Source organism: Lepus europaeus, chromosome 2 (genome assembly GCF_033115175.1).
Source record: "Lepus europaeus isolate LE1 chromosome 2, mLepTim1.pri, whole genome shotgun sequence".
Lineage (NCBI taxonomy): Eukaryota > Metazoa > Chordata > Mammalia > Lagomorpha > Leporidae > Lepus > Lepus europaeus.
The window spans coordinates 52637684-52657113 of NC_084828.1; the positions used below are offsets into that span (position 1 = coordinate 52637684).

At 35.8% G+C, this 19430-nt stretch overlaps 2 protein-coding genes across 2 annotated transcripts; both read left to right on the forward strand.

The window, feature by feature from the left end:
- The first annotated feature begins 3152 nt into the window (after positions 1–3152).
- Positions 3153–4085, forward strand: LOC133747807 (olfactory receptor 5AC1-like). The gene has a single exon (XM_062176154.1). It carries the CDS (start codon positions 3162–3164, stop codon positions 4083–4085), a length of 924 nt encoding a protein of 307 aa, XP_062032138.1. The 5' UTR covers positions 3153–3161.
- Positions 4086–17770: 13685 nt separating this feature from the next.
- LOC133747811 (olfactory receptor 5AC1-like) lies at positions 17771–18703 on the forward strand. The gene has a single exon (XM_062176169.1). It carries the CDS (start codon positions 17780–17782, stop codon positions 18701–18703), a length of 924 nt encoding a protein of 307 aa, XP_062032153.1. The 5' UTR covers positions 17771–17779.
- The last annotated feature ends 727 nt before the right edge of the window (positions 18704–19430 follow it).

Consider the following 19430-nt stretch of genomic DNA (forward strand, 5'->3'; position numbering starts at 1 on the left):
AAACACTTCTCCAGCTTTTCAGGAACTGGGTGAGAATTCAGAGATTTTCATAAACTTTGTCATTATAGCTGTGCAATCTGTCTGTAGGATAACAAGACATCTAAGCAAGAGAATCCTAGATAGTACAAATTTCTTAAATCAGCAGAAAAATCTGCAAAAAGTAAAGGTCCCATCTGAATGTATTTATTTCCATCAGGATTTTTACCTTTCAGGGAACACAATTATTAGGAACCTTAAAGTAAACTTTGACTGATGGAAAATTTAAGTCATAATAAGAAGAAAACTTCAACATATTCAGTATTAATTTATTAATGTGTACCATTTTATTAAATTAACATATGAATCATGTTGATCATATTTCGTTCATTTATATTTTTTCAGATTGAGGAATTCTAGCTTACAATTCATATGACTAAATGTAATAAGAACTTACTAATTTCATGGAATCATGAGAATATGGACTAAATAATGCAGGTAACTTCAACTGATTAATAAAACTAGGAATATCAGTAATTCCATTAATTATTTAGTCATTTTCAGTGAAGACAGACTTTCATTTCATAATTGTTTCTTATGGTAATCTTTATTAGAACAGTAATCCTTGTTTATATATTTAAATTAGACAAACCCAATTTTTCTCACAGTTTTATAATAAAATTTTTTTATTCCCTAAAATTGAAAATTATGACTTTAAAATTATGTGTAACTATGTATTTCATGCCTTCAATGTATTTATTTTTCTTTCAAGTTAATGTAGAAGGATCCATCTATACTAGAACTCTTTCTGGAGTTCTTAAAGAGACTACTTACAAATCATGGAAAAGAACCCAATTTTTTTACTACATGTGAACACTAAATGTTATATTAATGTCATTGACAACAACTAAAGGACTCGGGAATAAATTTAGTAAGAAAATCACTGAAATTACTCAAAAGACTTCTAAAAATCCTGTTATTTTGTTAAATCCTTATCTTGTACAATTACAGATAAGTTTGGAGGTCTTAAAAGGATTACATCTACTCAGTTCAAATCTAGTCTTTTGATCATATCCAATGGAATATGATAAATTTTTGTACTATTTCTGCATTTAGCTCTTTAGGTATAAACATTTACATGGATTGATTGCCTCTGAACTGTACATTGGAATTTTACAGACATTTTCCCATGTAAAACAGAGATTTAAAAATGCATTGCTTATTTTACCATATTGAAAATATATTATTTACCTTGCCCTGCATTTTACTCTTTTCAGTTAAATACATAACATGATAACTTACAATTCAATGAGTATAACTTTTTTTCAGTTAAATACATAACATGGTAATTTACAATTCAATGAGTATAACTTTTTTTTTTGTTTTTTATGCCTGAATTTTATTACATAATATGAATTCTCTGTACTTTGTCCAACAATTTTACAGTAGATGTTTCTGGTCTTTGTAATCTTGAACAAAAATGCATTGGATATTCTTTGTATACTTATCATTGTATAATAGTCCTTTTATTTCAAGAATGTATATATATAATCAATGAATATACTGCATTTTATTAAAAATATTTAATTAGGTTGTATAAAATTGCTTTTCAAGGAGGCTGCTACAATTAATATTTCCACAAGTAATATATGAGAGTACTCCATTTGGTACCTAAGTCCATCATTGTTTTAAAATTCATTTTAATTTCTGCTAATCTAATATGTGAAAAGAGAATTATCTTTCTCTGTGTGTGTATGTATGTGCGTATGAGTGACAGAAATGTGGGCATCTTTTTGATTTTGTTTATTGATCATTTGACTTTTTATATTAAAACATGCCTAAAAAAATGACCTAAATGAAAGATCTCTGTGAATGAGATCCCAGCTGAAAGAACGGGCCATCAAAGAAGGAGGTACCGTTCTCTGAAGGGAGGAGAGAACTTCCACTTTGACTATGGCCTTGTCTAAATAAGATCGGAGTTGGCGAAATCAAGAGGCTTCCATAGCCTTGGCAACTCATGACAAGAGCCTAGGGTGATTACTGACGCCATAAACAAGAGTGTCAATTGTTAAATCAACAACAGGAGTCACTATGCACTTACTCCTCATGTAGGATCTCTGTCCTTAATGTCTTGTACTATGTGAATTAACGGTATAACTAGTACTTACACAGTACTTTACACTTTGTATATCTGTGTGGGTGCAGTCTGTTGAAATCTTAGTATATACTAAGTTGATCTTCTGTATATAGATAGTTGAAAATGAATCTTGATGAAGAATGGGATGGGAGAGGAAGTAGGAGAGGGGTTGGTTGTGGGTGGGAGGGAAGTTTGGGGGAAAAAGCCTCTATAATCCACAAGTTGTACTTGCCTATTTGGATCCTTTTGTATTTCTCCTTTTAGATTGCTTTTTTCTTCAACTATTTTTAATAGCTATTACATACCACAAATATAAATCTATATTTTTCATATATATGGTACAGTAGATTTCCTAATACATTATGCACCCTTTGATACATAAAATTTTATAGTAGCTATGTTTTATACTGCATTTGTTCTTTTGGGTAAGGATTTCTCTAATCCCTATTACATTAGTGGGAATTCTAAATTTCGTGGGAAATATTTATGATGTTAAGTAGGTTACTAATCTTGTTTAAATCCAGACAAATCAACAAGAGTGCCAGCGCAATCCATTAAATCAATCATCCCTTTCTTACTGGATGGAAAAACTGCGTCTTCTGACACATCCCTGCATATATTAGAATCTATTTCTATTCTAGTGCATTGATCTTCTCTCTATTCTTATGCTAACACATTAATATTTTGATTTGTAGCTTTATATCACACTTCAATATATTAAAGTATTGTTGAGTGCTCTTACTGTTTATATTTCACTCGTGGAAAATGGAAACTTTTTTCAAAGAAATTTTAAGATGAATATATGCAGATAGAGAATATTTTGTTAAATTAAAATGCAATGGCATAAAATTTGCATGTCTCTGAATGTGAATTATTTCAATGCTTTTTATTCCAGATAATCTTGACTGTAGGCTAAAGTGGTCAAATGAGAAGCTCCTCTTAAGAACTTGCTGGTTACACAAAAGGTTCACCATTTCTATGTTGTTTTTTTTTTTTCTTTTTGGTAACTGTTTCCTCATTATTCTTTTAGTGATTGGCCAGGTCAGACATGGCAGAGGAAAACCAGACTCTGGTGACGGAGTTCGTCCTCACAGGACTTACAGATCGTCCAGAGCTGCAGCTGTCCCTGTTCTTGGTGTTTCTGGCGATCTACCTCACCACCATGGTGGGCAACCTTGGACTGATTGCTCTCATCTGTAAGGATCCCCACCTTCACACCCCCATGTACTCATTCCTTGGCAGCTTAGCCTTTGCAGATGCATCCACTTCTTCCTCTGTGACTCCCAAGATGCTTATCAACTTTTTATCAAAGAATCATGCCATATCCTTTTTTGACTGTATTGCTCAGTTTTATTTTTTTGGCTCCTTTGCAACAACAGAATGTTTCCTCTTGGTTGTGATGGCCTATGACCGCTATGTAGCGATATGTAACCCTTTGCTTTATGCTGTGGTGATGTCCAACAGAGTCTGTGCTTGGTTGATAAGTGGGTCATTTATAATTAGTTTTCTACATACAGCAATTCATGTAGCTTTGCTAGTTAGATTAAGTTTCTGCAGATACAATGTCATACAATATTTCTACTGTGAAATTTTACAGCTGTTCAACATTTCTTGCAGTGACCCTACAGTCAATATACTCCTGGTTGTAATCTTTTCAGCCATTATACAAGTCTTTACTTTTATGACTATTCTCATCTCCTACTCCTATGTTGTGTTTTCCATCTTGAAGAAGAAGTCTGAGAAGGGCAAAAGCAAAGCCTTCTCCACATGCAGTGCCCACCTGCTCTCTGTCTCTTTGTTTTATGGCACTCTCTTCCTCATGTATGTGCATCCTGGATCTGCACCCACTGAAGAGCAGAACAAACTGTATTCTTTATTCTACACAATCATAATTCCCCTGCTGAATCCTTTTATTTATAGCCTGAGGAACAAAGAGGTTAAAGGGGCCTTGAAAAGAATAATGAAGAAATAAACAGATAAGAGACAACTTTCAATATTTCTTCTTCACCTTTTGTTGAAAAAAATCTTTAAGTGTTATACATTGATGATGACTCTCCCATTTCACCGTATTACAGGTGGTCAGGGGGATTCGTGTATTCTGCCTGAAAGAATCTAGCTTTATTATGTTTCCTTGCATGTGGGTCCAGTGAACATTTGGTAACATTACTCATAATTGGGTTATTCAAAAAACTAGGATCTTTTTCTACCAGACCACTTAGCTTTTGCAAATTGGTTATTTGCTCGAGACTTCCAAAATTACAGGTAGTAATTGCAAATTTTACCAGGTAATATTGATCAATATTTACTGATAAATGCCTCTAATTGAGGTTGCCATATGCGGTTAGTTACTTACATCAGTGAACCTTAGCCCAACCCTATGGACCTGCAAGTTGATAAGGACTGGTGGTTCTCTGCCATGCACAGTGATTCTGGTAGATGATGATAAAGCTCTACTAGGTGGAGAATGTTCCCAAGCAGTAATCTACTATTTACAAATGAAAGTTAGAAAAAAATTTAAAATTCTGAAAAAATGTGTTGAATCTTAGGAAGAAAAATGAAACTCTGGTGTTAATTAAAGAGTGAAATGTGAAAAGTAATCACATCTTCTGTCTCTATCTACACAAACTAACATACTATTTCTATTGGGGATATTGCATGTAGTATGACATCTAATCATTAATAAATTTATATTATAGTTTAATAAAATGCAATTTCAGACATCAGCATTGTGTTTACATTTGTATTCCTATCAGTTTTTGTAGAAAGCTACATGACCAGGCAGAATGCAACAAGATTGGATAGAGATAAGGAAAACTGGTTTAGTATATAAAGCTGAGGTCAAAAACTTGTACCAATGAATTCTCAATATAAACAAGTACATATAAATGTATGTACATATTTGTAAGTGAAATGCAAATAAATTAGTGATTGAGAATGTACTGGCACAATTTTTTATTTTAGATAGTTAAATGATGCAGCCCTTTTCAAGAAAAAAATCATATTCCTCAAGTAATCTGGGTTTCTTCCCAGCATATTTACTTAGGAAAAATAATTATATCAAATTAGAATTAAGTTCAAGTTTTTGAAGAATGAAAATTGTACTGTTGCTCAGTGTTATAAAACATATTAAGTTTTGTCAATTCAATAGCTCCAGGAAATACATTGAAAGTTTTATCTAAAAATTTACATATATAACAAGTATTCTTTATCAATTAAATATTTTTCATATGCACATTATTGGAAAAAGTTAACTTGTTTATATGGTCCTAAGATTAAATCCAGTAAGTTCCCAATAGCAAAATTTATTTGAAACATCCCACACAATTAAATTTATTATCTCTTAAAGCTATCTGTCCTTGCAGTTAAGTTTCCACAATGTTACATGGTCTTTGAGACTATTTTGTCAACCCCGTAAATAAATTTTGGTTTCCTAAACAATTTTACTTTCTTTTTTTAGTAAAATGTGTTTCCAATAACTCACTATTAGTCTTTTATAAGTAATTTTTAAATATATGCTACCATTTATAACTATAATTATTTATTTCTATATTCAATTTATGCGATATATTATTACTGTTGCTATTATTAAAAGATTTATATATTTATTTGAAAAGCAGCATGGCTGAGAGAGAGGGACAGACAAAGACCCTCCGTCCTCTGGTTTATTCCCCTAATGGCCGCAAGAACGGAGGCTGGCCTCAGCTGAAATCAGGAGCTTGGAACTCCAGCATGGACTCCCACATGGGTGGGATCACTCAAGCACATCAGCAGGAAGCTGGATTGGAAGCAGTGCATTAGGGACTCAAACCAGCACTCGTTTAATTCACCAAATGAACCTAACAGATATGTACCGGACATTTCATCAAGCAGAAGCACAATAAGCATTGCTTTCATTAACACATAAAAATAGCATCCGTATTACTTTCACAAATATATGTGTGTTGCACCATCCTGGCCATCTCTGGGATAAGTCTCATTTTGTTATGTTGAGTGATTTTTTTTGTCATGTTGTTGCATTTAGTTTGCCGATTTGTTGACATTTTTTGCATATATGCTCATAAAGAAGATTAATCTATGGTTCTCCCTTTTACTGTGTCCTTGTCCAGTTTTCAGCAGCCAGGAATCAAACTGGTGCCCATATTGAAAGCCAGCACCACATGCAGATACTTAACCTACTATGCCACAGCACCGGCCCCTAATTTTCTTTAAAGTAGTGCTAAAGAAATTCTTATTAGAGTTTGGTAAAGTGTCAGGATATAAAATTAACACATAAAAATCAATAGCCTTTTTATACACAGACAATGCCATGGCTGAGAAAGAACTTCTAAGATCAATCCCACTCACAATAGCTACAAAAATTAAATACCTTGGAATATGTCTTATCATAGACTCCAATTGCAAACAGTAGCCAGGGCATATCCAAATTAGTTAAAAGCAGTCACTGCAGCCAAGAAAATTATAGAAGCTTTTTAAAAAAGATTTACTTTATTTATTTGAAAGACAGAGTTACAGAGAGAGGTAGAGACAGAGAGAGAGGTCTTCCATCTGCCAGTTCACTCCCCAGATGGCCGCGATGGCTGGAGCTGCGCCGATCCTAAGCTGGGAGCCAGGAGCTTCTTCCAGGTCTCCCAAGTGGGTGCAGGGGCCCAAGGACTTGGGCATCTTCTACTGCTTTCCTAAACCACTGCAGAGAGCTGGATTGGAAGAGGAGCAGCCGGGACTAGAACCCATATGGGTTCTAGCACCCATGTGGGATGTGGGCGCTTCAGGCCATTGCTTTAACACACTGTGTTACAGCGCCAGCCCCATAGAAGTTTTTTTATAATTTGTTCAAGAAAATAATTTATGTCTTTCTGTCCTTTATACTGTATAAAGTTTACTAGATTTTGAATGCAGCCAACATTTTTCATCTTATAGACTAACAGAAAATTCTGTTTCTATTACCCTCAAATCTGCATCTTCTTGGTAAATCTCTGAACTCTGCTGCCCTTTTACTCATACCTCATGAAGAATAGACTCACAGTTGTGCCAGATTGGTCCCCTGTTTACTCTGGTATTTGATTTAAAAGTCAGACTATTGAGTAATACAGAAATGATACTCCCGATTGATTGGCCTATGCTAAAAATTCTAAAGGGAAATACTTATTGGGATATGATGCTACAACTCAATGTGAGTTATCATAAAGAGGAGTACTTCCTCAGTTTATTTCAGCCCAGCCTGCAGAATTATTTGCTCTCAATTGAGCCATGATTCATCCAAAGACAAGACTCTAAATACTTATAGTAATCTCAGATATGCTTTCAGTATTCCAAGATTTTGACTTGTTTTGGAAACAGAGATGTTTAACATATAAGAGCATGCTGTCAAAAAATGGAAATCACATTGTTGGTCTTTCTGAAATATTACTGCATACATGATATAATAATAATATTAAAGCCTAGAACTATAAAGCAGAAGCTGAGTATCAAGGAAATAAATGAGAAAATTTTCATTTTAAGATTGAAATTCAAGAAGTATTCGGCCAGCGCCACAGCTCACTAGGCTAATGCTCCGCCTGCAGCGCTGGCACCCTGGGCTCTAGTCCTGGTTGGGGTCCCAGATTCTGTCCCGGTTGCTCCTCTTCCAGTCCAGCTCTCTTCTGTGGCCTGGGAGTGCAGTGGAGGATGGCCTGGGTCCTTGGGCACTGCACCCACATGAGAAACCAGGAGGAAGCACCTGGTTCCTGGCTTCGGATCAGCGCAGTGTGCCAGCTGCAACGCACCAGTTGTGGCGGCCATTTGGGGGGTGAACCAACGGAAGGAAGACCTTTTTCTCTGTCTCTCTCTCTCACTGTCTAACTCTGCATGTCAAAAAAAAAAAAAAAGTATTCAATGTACCAAAATCTGTAACTTGAGGGAGATTCATAAGCTTGATTCAAACAACATAACTCATGCAAATCTGCTTAATATGTTACAAATGAGAACAATAATAGGAGGACAACATTAGCATAATAAAGGATGCAAACTTATTATAAAAGAGTCTCATGAAAATCCCAGACGCTACTTGGTTTGCCATCCTTTCAAACTTTCTTTTCCAAAAGTCTTCAGCAGCTTACAGTGGTGTCGATAAGATGACACAAACAGCCATGAAAATTATAGATGAATACACAAAGATATAATCAGTTCTTGACTTGTCATATCCATAATGCCAAAAATCCACTAATGTGAAATCAAACTCTTCCATGATCAAGTTAATTTAACCACCTGAAAATGAGTTTTGTTCATTTACTGACCTCCATAGTGTATCTGTAATTAATGGTTAAGACCTTGTTTCCTGGAGGAATAGGAGCTTTTTTCATTTGTTTGTTTTTTGAAAAGTGGGGGGCAAGGAAGATAGATAGATAGAGAGAGAGAGAGAGAGAGAGAGATCATCGTCCATTGGCATATGCCTCAAATGTCCACAAATTCCCAGTGCAGCCAGGACTCAAACTGGCACTCATATGGAATGCCAGCATTTCAGGTGTTGGCTTAACCAGGTGCACCATGCTGGTCCCAGAAACTTTAACTTCTGAATGATTGATGCAAATACTATTGAAAGAGAACTGTTAGAAATCATTTACCACCTTTTCTTGTATCCCAACAAAATTTCTAGTTATAGAGGGACGTTTTACTAGATAATGTCAAACAAAACTGAACAAGGCCATTTAACAGTTGTGATGTTGTCATTTCCTAATAGACCTCAAACTTCAGCAAAGGTGAGAGCACCAAAAGCATTTTAAAATGAAGTACAAGGAGAAGGCCGGCGCCGTGGCTCAACAGGCTAATCTTCCGCCTTGTGGCGCCGGCACACTGGGTTCTAGTCCTGGTCGGTGCGCTGGATTCTGTCCCTGGATTCTGGCCCTCTTCCAGGCCAGCTCTCTGCTGTGGCCAGGGAGTGCAGTGGAGGATGGCCCAAGTGCTCGGGCCCTGCACTCCATGGGAGACCAGGAGAAGCACCTGGCTCCTGGCTTCGGATCAGCGCGGTGTGCCGGCCGTGGCAGCCATTGGAGGGTGAATCAACGGCAAAAGGAAGACCTTTCTCTCTGTATCTCTCTCTATCTCACTGTCCACTCTGCCTGTAAAAAATAAAAAAATAAAATAAAATAAAATGAAGTACAAGGAGATGGCATTGTAGTGTAGTGAGTTAAGCTACCACCAGCGACATCAGCATTCCCTATGGTCGTCAGTTCACATCCCAGCTGCTCCTCTTCTGATCCAATTCCTTGCTCATGCACCCAGAAAAGCAGTAGATGATGATCCAAGTACTTGGGCCCTTGAACCCATGTGGGAAACCTGGAAGAAGTTCCTGGCTCCTGGCTTCAGCTTGGCCCAACTCTGGACATTGCATCCATTTAGGGAGTAAAGCAGCGGATGGAAGATTCTCTCTCTCTCTCTCTCTCTCTCTCTCTCTCTCTGCCTCCCCTCCTCTCTCTATAACTCTGACTTTCAAATAAATAAATAAATCTTTTAAAAATGAAGCTCAAATTAACTGAAACTAGAGGATTACTCTGGCCTAAGGTATTGCCTGTGGTTCTTATCTCAAAAATTTCTGGATCTCTTGGAAGAAATAAATCAGCTCTCTATATAATTGCTACTGGGTGACCTATGCTCTTAGTGATAGAGCCCTATGTTCACCTAGATCTTTTTAATTCTGATGTGATTCCAAAATCTATTTCCAATGGATAAGGAACCCTTCAGAGATTTTCCTCCTGACAAAGAATTATGGAAAAGACATGAATGTAAAACTATACTTGAACTTCAATGGAAGGGACCCTATTGGGTTCTATGAAATTTTCATATATCAATTAAATTATAGAGTATTGAATGTTGCACCCATACCTCTCAACTAAAAAAACTCCCTCTAACTCTTGGACTTGTGAACCCACATTTGACTTAAAACAAAGGATGTCTTTGGGAAGTTTTCCCAAAAAGAAGATGACCTCAGGAAACAGAGAGATCTCCAAAGATGACATCACCAGACCATTCAAATCATAGTTAAAATGCTTTTTAAAAATAATCTCAATTTATAATGATTCAATGCATTAATGCACATTGCACAAAATGATATCTGTGATTAATCAGACAGAATAATGAATATATACCTATATTAATAAAATAATCTGATAAAGTCTTACAGTTTTATACTGTTAACAAGACAGCTTGACATTAATCCAATACAATATGGATACACTCAGGATGTAATTAATGGGCCAATTTTATTTTTTCCATACTCACCTAGAAAAAGATCCCCTTTATATTTTTAGTAATTGACTGATGTGCTCTCTGGTATTCGTCATTCCACAATTGTGTAGTGAAACTTATGAGATGAGACTTTAAAATCACCATACAAATTCTCCCTACACATCACCAGCATTGTAGTCCTGATAAATTTTCCTGAACTGCATATTCCCCAACCCCAAGTCTTACAAAAAATTATTGGTTTTATCTAACTTCAGCAATGGGAAACTCTGCTTGCTTCTCACTTCTTAAGCACAAGGTGACTGAAAATCACCCACATGAGAATGGTAATATTTAACTACATACCTAAGAGGACCAGAGCTCTAATAACAATGTAATATCATCTTATCTTAGGAATTTTCCCCAAATGGGAATCACCATTGTGTATTGGGATTACTAATTATCAAAATTCAGCTACAAAGACAAAAAAAAAATAAACAAAAACAACACTCAAAGCCAAAATAAAAATAAAAGACTATCTTTGCACATGGAAACATCAGCCTTGGTTCTTCACAGAATAACACATTTTAAGAGAAATCCATGCAACATTACCCCTACTCTATGCATAATTGTGAATTCCAAGTGTTTTTCAGAGTTTTGATTCCTTGTATTGACATCTCTAAATTAGAAAATCTTTAACTATCACTAAGGCTTTGGCACAAACCCTTTAATAATACTGCCATTTCCTTTCAACATTATATATAAAGGTTTCTATCTTTGCTTCAGCAGTTTCACACTACTGATTCACTCCCCAGATGGCCACAATGGCTGGAGATGCACCAGTCTGAAGCCAGGAGCCAGGAGCTTCTTTCAGGTCTCCCAAGTAGGTGTAGGGGCCCAATGATTTGGGCTATCTTCTACTGCTTTCCCAGATCATAGCAGAGAGCTGGATTAGAAGTGGAGCTGCCAGTACTCGAACCGGTGCCCAAATGGGATGCCGGCACTGTAGGTGGTGGCTTTGCCTGCTACACCACAGCACTGGTACCAACTATATTTATTTTAATGTTCTAGTCCATACAAAAACCATATGGCCATGACTGATAATGGAAGAAAACCACACACTTAATGATATTGCAATGCCAATACTGTTGATTTTCAGATGTGTTATCCTTACATGAACACTTCAATGTAATATCTGGTTGAGATATATGGCTATTAATGTGAAAAATGTATTGTTTTCAGTTTGGTCCATGAGTGCAAATTAAAAGCACTTTCTAGGCATCAGGAATTAGCCACAAGGTACACTGATGGTCTTGCCCCAGGACTATGACAACTCTATCTGTATCTGATTGAACTTTATTCCCTGGTTATTTTGCAGAACAATAGCCTGGCCCATCATATTGATGATATCAGTTAATTTCACCATTTATAAATTTGGACACTTTTTAAGGTTCATTTGCATGTAGGATGACAGATAAATGTTACAAAAACTGTACATCAGGAATGTGCAAGTATAACATGAGACAAAAATGATGTGCGTTAAGAAATCTTAGTATCTAGAGAAAGAACAACTGCAATCATATTTGTTGGAAAGAATAATCTCTTCAGAACTCCAGGTTTTTGTTGAGATATGGTCTAGATGGAAACTGGACATAGCTCCTACCGAAAGGCTGACCATGTTTTTTGTGTGGAAAGAAGAGTAAAAGTGGTACATGACAATCACAGGAAGTACAGTGGAAGGAACTGTTGAACAATTACCAGATTTTCCCTTATACACAGACTCTGTCTACAACTAACTGAATTGTCTGCTTAAGTTTAGGTCTGTGTGTAATAGATATCACCTAGGCTGCTGCTTTTTTTTTTTTTTTTTTTTTGACAGGCAGAGTGGATAGTAAGAGAGAGAGACAGAGAGAAAGGTCTTCCTTTGCCGTTGGTTCACCCTCCAATGGCCACCGCGGTTGGGGCGCTGCTGCCGGCGCATCACACTGATCCGAAGGCAAGAGCCAGGTGCTTCTCCTGGTCTCCCATGCGGGTGCAGGACACAAGCACTTGGGCCATCCTCCACTGCACTCCCGAGCCATAGCAGAGAGCTGGCCTGGAAGAGGAGCAACCGGGACAGAATCCGGCGCCCCGACCGGGACTAGAACCCAGAGTGCCGGCACCGCAGGCAGAGGATTAGCCTACTGAGCCACGGCGCTGGCACCTAGGCTTCTGACTCATAAGCACTTCATTCTCTGAATCCTTTATGAACTTTCCCCTTCTGGTTTGAGAACATAGACAATGAAGGAGGCCATTTGTGAAAAATGCTTGAGTTAAAGACTAGGAGGATTCTAGGACTCTGAATGACTGACTAGAAAAATCTTTCAATTAAAGGCCTGAGCATTACACATTACATGAAGAAGAACTAAATTCTATTGTAGGAATCCATTAAGATATTGATGATTATATGCAAATACAGTAAGTGTTACATTAATTAGTATACATACACAGTGCTCCAATGCCCCTCAATGGTATGTAGTTAACCAGGGGTCTAGCTTCAGTACAGGTAAATGGATATTCAGCCTTAAGAATTTTAGTTACTATTCTATATGTAAGGATAATTTATTTATAAATTTTAATTTGAGAGAATGTTTATAGGGTGATAGTGAAATGGTGTACAATTTGGTCAGCTTGGAAAATGAATTGAAAGACTGTGTTGGCAGGTGTAGACTGTGTAGTCAAGAGGTTGGCTAATAAGTATAGGCAATATATGAATATATCTTGAATTTTAAAGTGTTATCTATTTTCATAATTTATTTCAAAGACAAAGACAGATAGACAGACACACACACACACATAGAGAGAGAGAAAGAGAGAGAAAGTTTCTTCCATCCACTGGCTCACTCCCCAAATGCCCACCACATCATGGCTGTGTCAGGTCGAAGCCAGGAGCCTGGTACTAAATTTAGGTCTCTCCTGTGGGTGGCAAAGATCCAACTGTTTGAGTCATCATCTGCTGCCTCCCCGTGTGAGCATTAGCAAGAAACTAGATTGGAAGGGGAGTAGCTGCGATTCAAGCTAGGTTCTGCAGTATGGGGTATTTGTGTTCTAAGTTGCAACCTAACTACCATACCAAATGCCCATCCCTTGAGGTAAACTTCAGAGGTAAAATTAATGGCTGCAGTTTAAACATCTCTAACAGAAGAAACCTAGGGGATTTGACAGCTATTGTAACAACAGAGTTAAGGATGAAGTTAATGTTCAGGTTATGTCTCTGATTTATGGCTTGCATAACATCTTTTTTTGTTAACCCTATTCCCCAAGACTAAGAGCATTGGAAGAATACTCAATTTGTGAGTGGAGTAGTGGAAAATCTTAATCTCACATTTGGATACATTAACTTTCATGTTCCTGTGGGATTTCTAAATGGAAATCAAAGTTTATAAGGTCGTTGATCTGTGGCATTGTTAAGAGATACAAAGCAAGGAAAACAAGCTTATTTTACACTGTTCTGTGACATGTTTTAAACATGTTCTTATAATGAAATCTGAAAACACAGGAGTTCTATGTCACTTTTAATTGTTATAACTAGTTATGTAGGGATAATTTAATGATGAGCTAACAATGCCCAGTAGAACAACTTTTACTTAATCCCACTGGGAATCCACTGGAAATATTAAGGGAATTTAAAAATTTTTAAAGGATTGGTTTGAAAATAGAGGAAAGAAATATTGTCTTGCTCCATTTTGGAGTTTTCAAGAACTGAAATAATACTGGTTCATTTCTCTACCTTTTATTTTACTTTCAGAAAATAAGCATATCTTAAGTTTCTCAATGTCTTGCAGAACTGGGTAAGAGTACAGAGATTTTTGTAAACTTTGTTATTATAGTTTTACAATCTTTCTGTAGGATAACAAAATATCTATACAAGAAAATGATCGATAATAGCTTTTAAAATCACCAACGAAAATCTGGACAGACAAAAATGAATGTCTTTCTGAACATGTATATTTCCATTAGGATTTTTACTGAACAGGTAATACAATTATTGGAAACATTTAAAATACACATTTATTAATAGAAGAGTGAAAATGAAACATTTAAATCATAATGATAAGAAAACTTCAACACATTCAGTGCTAATTTTCTAATGCTTACAGTTTTAAAAAATTGACACATGAGTTTTACTATTCAAATCTCATTTGTAGTTCCTCAGAATAGGAATTTCTGGCTTACAGTTTGTATGACTTAATGTAATAATAATTTATTAATTTCATGAAATCGTTCACAAAGCTTACTGATTCTTGACTAAATTACACATTGCAGGAACTAAAATTAGGAATATTAATAATTTGATGATAGGGTTTATAGAGAAAGTTGCATCATTTTATTCAAAGAAAAATATATTATGGTTCTTAATTTTTAATTAATATTTTGGACCTATTTTGTATGCTAGGGCACACAGTGCTCTGTCTGGGTATATAATTAAAGGTAAGAATTTTAAAATTAATTTTTTAGTGTGGATAGAATTACATTTCATAATTGTTCTTTATGATTATTTCTTAGAACGTTAGCTTTTTTTACTTAAATTAGCTGAACCAAGATTTTCTAATATTTTATCATAGTAAAAAAGTTTTCATGTTGCTTAAATATTGAGAAGTATTATCTTAAAATTAAAATGTGTTTGATACCTCAAAATATTTATTTTTCTTTTCAAGATAATCTAGAGGGATATGTAAACTCCAGAACATTTTTTGGAGTTCTTCCATAGACATAAAAAATCACGGAAAAGAACTCAATTTTTTTATTTCATGAAAGCACTAAATGTTGTAACAATAATAATGACAAAAATACAGGAATAAATTTAGGAAGAACATTACAGAAATTACCAAGCCTCTAAAAATCATGTCACTGTATTAAATCTGTATCTTGTACAATTATAGATAACTTTGGAGTTCTAAAAAATGAGTCATATCTACTCTCGGTGTTCAGGACTTTCATTTTGATCATATTCATTTGAACTTTATAATTTTCTTGTGCTATCTCTGCATGTAAGTATGTAGGTACAAAAGTTTACAGGTTTACTAAGCTTATAGTGAAAATTTGCTGTCAAAATATTTCCTAGAAAGGTAACAATAAGGTTTATTTTCTCTACTATTTTCCTTTACACATCCTTTTATTAATTTACATATATATATATATATATATATATATATACCATACATATAAATGTACTACACTATTTTGTGTAAAAGGTGTCATGACATAGTACTTTTCTTGTGGAATTATTTCCAAAGCTATTTATTTGTTTATTCATTCATTCATTCACTCATTTTAGAGACAGAGAAAGAGAGCTCCCATATGGTGGTTCATTCCCCAAATACCCATGTGCCTGATGATCTGAAGCCAGGACCCAGGAACTCAGTCCAGGTCTCCTACATGGGTAGCAAGAACCCAGTTTCTTGAGCTATCTGAGCTGTCTTCCAGGGTCTGCATTAGAAGGAAGCTATAGCCATGGTCTGGAGCTGGGAAACAAACCCTCTTACTTGGGTGTGGGCTACAGACATCATTTTTTAAAGGTATTTATTTATTTATTTTTTATTTGAAAAGCAGAGTTACACAGAGAGAATGAGACACAGAAAGATCTTCCATATACCAGGTCACTTTCCAAATGGCCACAAAGCCTGGAGCTGGTGCAGTCCTAGTTCAGGAACCTAAACCCATTCAGGTCTCCCTCATGAGTGTCAAGGGCTCAAGAATTGAGGCCATTTACTGCTGCTTTCCCAAGTGCATCAGCAGGGAGCTGATCAGTAGTAGAGTAGCTAGGACTGGAACCTGCACCATATGGGATGCTGGCATGGCAGGAAGCAGCTTGACCCGCAGTGCCGCAATGCTGGCCCTGCAGACATTTTAACTGCTTGGCTAGATGCCCACCCACCTTGTGGAATCCTTTTTTGGATTGCACCTCTTGCCCTTCCCCTCATTTCTTTTATTCCTACACTATTACCCACAATTTTTTCTATATAAAAGAGAGATTTAAAAATATACTTCTTGGGGCAGGCCTTGTGGTGCAGTGGGTAAAGCTACTACCTGTAACACTGGCATCCCATGTGGGTGCCACTGCTGAACCAGCTCCCTGCAAAGGATCTGGGAGATGCAGTGGAATATGGCTCAAGTCTTGGGCTCCTGACACCCATGTGAGAGATCCGGATGAAGCTCCTGGCTTCTGGGTTCAGCCTGGCTCAACCCTGGCCATTGTGGCCACTTGGGGATTAAACCAGCAAATGGAAGTTATTTCACTCTTTCTCTGTAACTCTGACTTTCAGTTGAATAAGTAAATAAATATTTTTAAAACCCTGCTTGTTTTTATAATAATGTGCATATATTATTTACCCTTTCCTGTATTTTACTCTATTAAGATAAATTTATAGCTTGATAATTTCCAATTCAATTCATTTAGCTTTTTTGTTTTCATGACTGAATTTTATTCTATAATCTGAATATACTGTGTTTTATCCAACAATTTTATAATAGATATATCTAGTCTGTTTCACCTTGAACAATAAGGTTTCTAATCTTCTTCACTTCCAAATTGCCAAAACTACCATGAGCACAATCCATTAAATCAATCATCTTTTTCTATTGAATGGAGAAAATTTAATTGTCTTCTAACACATCCCTGTATGTATTAGAATCTCTTTCTGGGCTCTCTATTTTGCTGCATGATCTTCCTGTCTATTCTAATGCCAATACATTAGAATTTTGATTTAAGGCTTTATCACATTCCAATATGAAAATGCTTTGACTATTACTATTTATAGTTCTTTGTGGGATAATGGAAATTTTTATATTAATTTTGAGTGTATGCAGCTACAAAAATCTGTTAAATTAAAAAAGATATGGCATCAAATTTATGTTTTACTTAAGGTTATTTATCATTTCAAAGCTTTTTTTTTGTAGATTTTTCAAAAATGCAAATTTTTATTTATTTATTTATTTTTTATTAAACTTTTATTTAATGAATATAAATTTCCAAAGTATAGCTTATGGGTTACAATGGCTTCCCCCCTGCCATAACTTCCCTCCTGCCCGCAACCCTCCCCTTTCCCGCTCCCTTTCCCCTTCCATTCATGTAAAGATTCATTTTCATTTCTCTTTGTATACAGAAGATCAGTTTAGTATATATTAGGTAAAGATTTCAACATTTTGCCCATATAGCAACATAAAGTGAAAAAACTACCATTGGATTACTAATTATAGCATTAAATAGCAATGAACAGCACATTAAAGACAGAGATCCTACTTTTTTATTTCAGAGAATTTTGAATGTTGGTTAAAAAAACCAAATAAAATTAAAAATTTAAAGCTACTAATAAAATGAGAAGCACTTTTAGGAATATGTTAGTCACATGAAACTGTCACTATTTCTATGTTTCTTTAGTGACTGTTACCACACTCTTTCTTCCATTTTAGTGATTGGCCAGGTCAGACATGGCAGAGGAAAACCAGACTCTGGTGACGGAGTTCGTCCTCACAGGACTTACAGATCGTCCAGAGCTGCAGCTGTCCCTGTTCTTGGTGTTTCTGGCGATCTACCTCACCACCATGGTGGGCAACCTTGGACTGATTGCTCTCATCTGTAAGGATCCCCACCTTCACACCCCCATGTACTCATTCCTTGGCAGCTTAGCCTTTGCAGATGCATCCACTTCTTCCTCTGTGACTCCCAAGATGCTTATCAACTTTTTATCAAAGAATCATGCCATATCCTTTTTTGACTGTATTGCTCAGTTTTATTTTTTTGGCTCCTTTGCAACAACAGAATGTTTCCTCTTGGTTGTGATGGCCTATGACCGCTATGTAGCGATATGTAACCCTTTGCTTTATGCTGTGGTGATGTCCAACAGAGTCTGTGCTTGGCTGATAAGTGGGTCTTTTATAATCGGTTTTCTGCACTCAGCAATTCATGTGGGCTTGCTAGTTAGATTAAGTTTCTGCAGATACAATGTCATACAATATTTCTACTGTGAAATTTTACAGCTGTTCAACATTTCTTGCAGTGACCCTACAGTTAATATACTCCTGGTTGTAATCTTTTCAGCCATTATACAAGTCTTTACTTTTATGACTATTCTCATCTCCTACTCCTATATTGTGTTTTCCATCTTGAAGAAGAAGTCTGAGAAGGGCAGAAGCAAAGCCTTCTCCACATGCAGTGCCCACCTGCTCTCTGTCTCTTTGTTTTATGGCACTCTCTTCCTCATGTATGTGCATCCTGGATCTGCACCCACTGAAGAGCAGAACAAACTGTATTCTTTATTCTACACAATCATAATTCCCCTGCTGAATCCTTTTATTTATAGCCTGAGGAACAAAGAGGTTAAAGGGGCCTTGAGAAGAATAATGAAGAAATAAATAGAGGTGACATAGCTTTCTTTTTTATATATTATAAGGTTTAATGGCTAAAATATTTTAAATAATTACCAAAATAATCATTTGAATATTTGTAACAGATATGCTAAATTATGTTGTGGTAACAAATAAGTCCCAAATTTCTATGACTTAACCCAACAAATGACATAATACATTATGAGTTAAAGAGCTCTATCAGCTTTTCTCCAACCAGTATATCAAACTCCAAGCACTTCTGTGATGACCAGTAGTTGTGATATTTTGATTCGTTGATTTTGGGAGAAGAGAAAGAAAGGCTGAAGTATCACGCTGGACATTGTTAAGGATAAGTCCAAAAAAGAGACTTGCATCAGTCTGGAAACATTCCATCAGCTGTGACCCAGTCACATAGGCTGACCCAACCCAACTGTAAGGGAGGCTGTTAAATGTAATCTTGTTCCATGCCAGGAAGACAAAACAGTGTGGGAACACATGGAGTCATTACTGTAACATGGAGTTAACAAATTGGTCAACATATTCATGCTTTTATCAAGAGTTTGTAATGCTAACAAAACTTTATTAATCAATAATTTGTTATGATTTGAAAAAATTCATATATAAGATGAACTAGTAGGAAATATACTAAAATAATTAAACTGAAATAATTAACTAAATAATTAAGAATTATTAATTAAATATTTAATATTAAATAAATAATAATTAACTAAATAATTAACTAAACAAACTAGAT

Coding starts and splice junctions, on each gene's coding strand:
- LOC133747811 (XM_062176169.1), top strand. CDS start 17,780: ATGGCAGAGGAAAACCAGACTCTGGTGACGGAGTTCGTCCTCACAGGA.
- LOC133747807 (XM_062176154.1), top strand. CDS start 3,162: ATGGCAGAGGAAAACCAGACTCTGGTGACGGAGTTCGTCCTCACAGGA.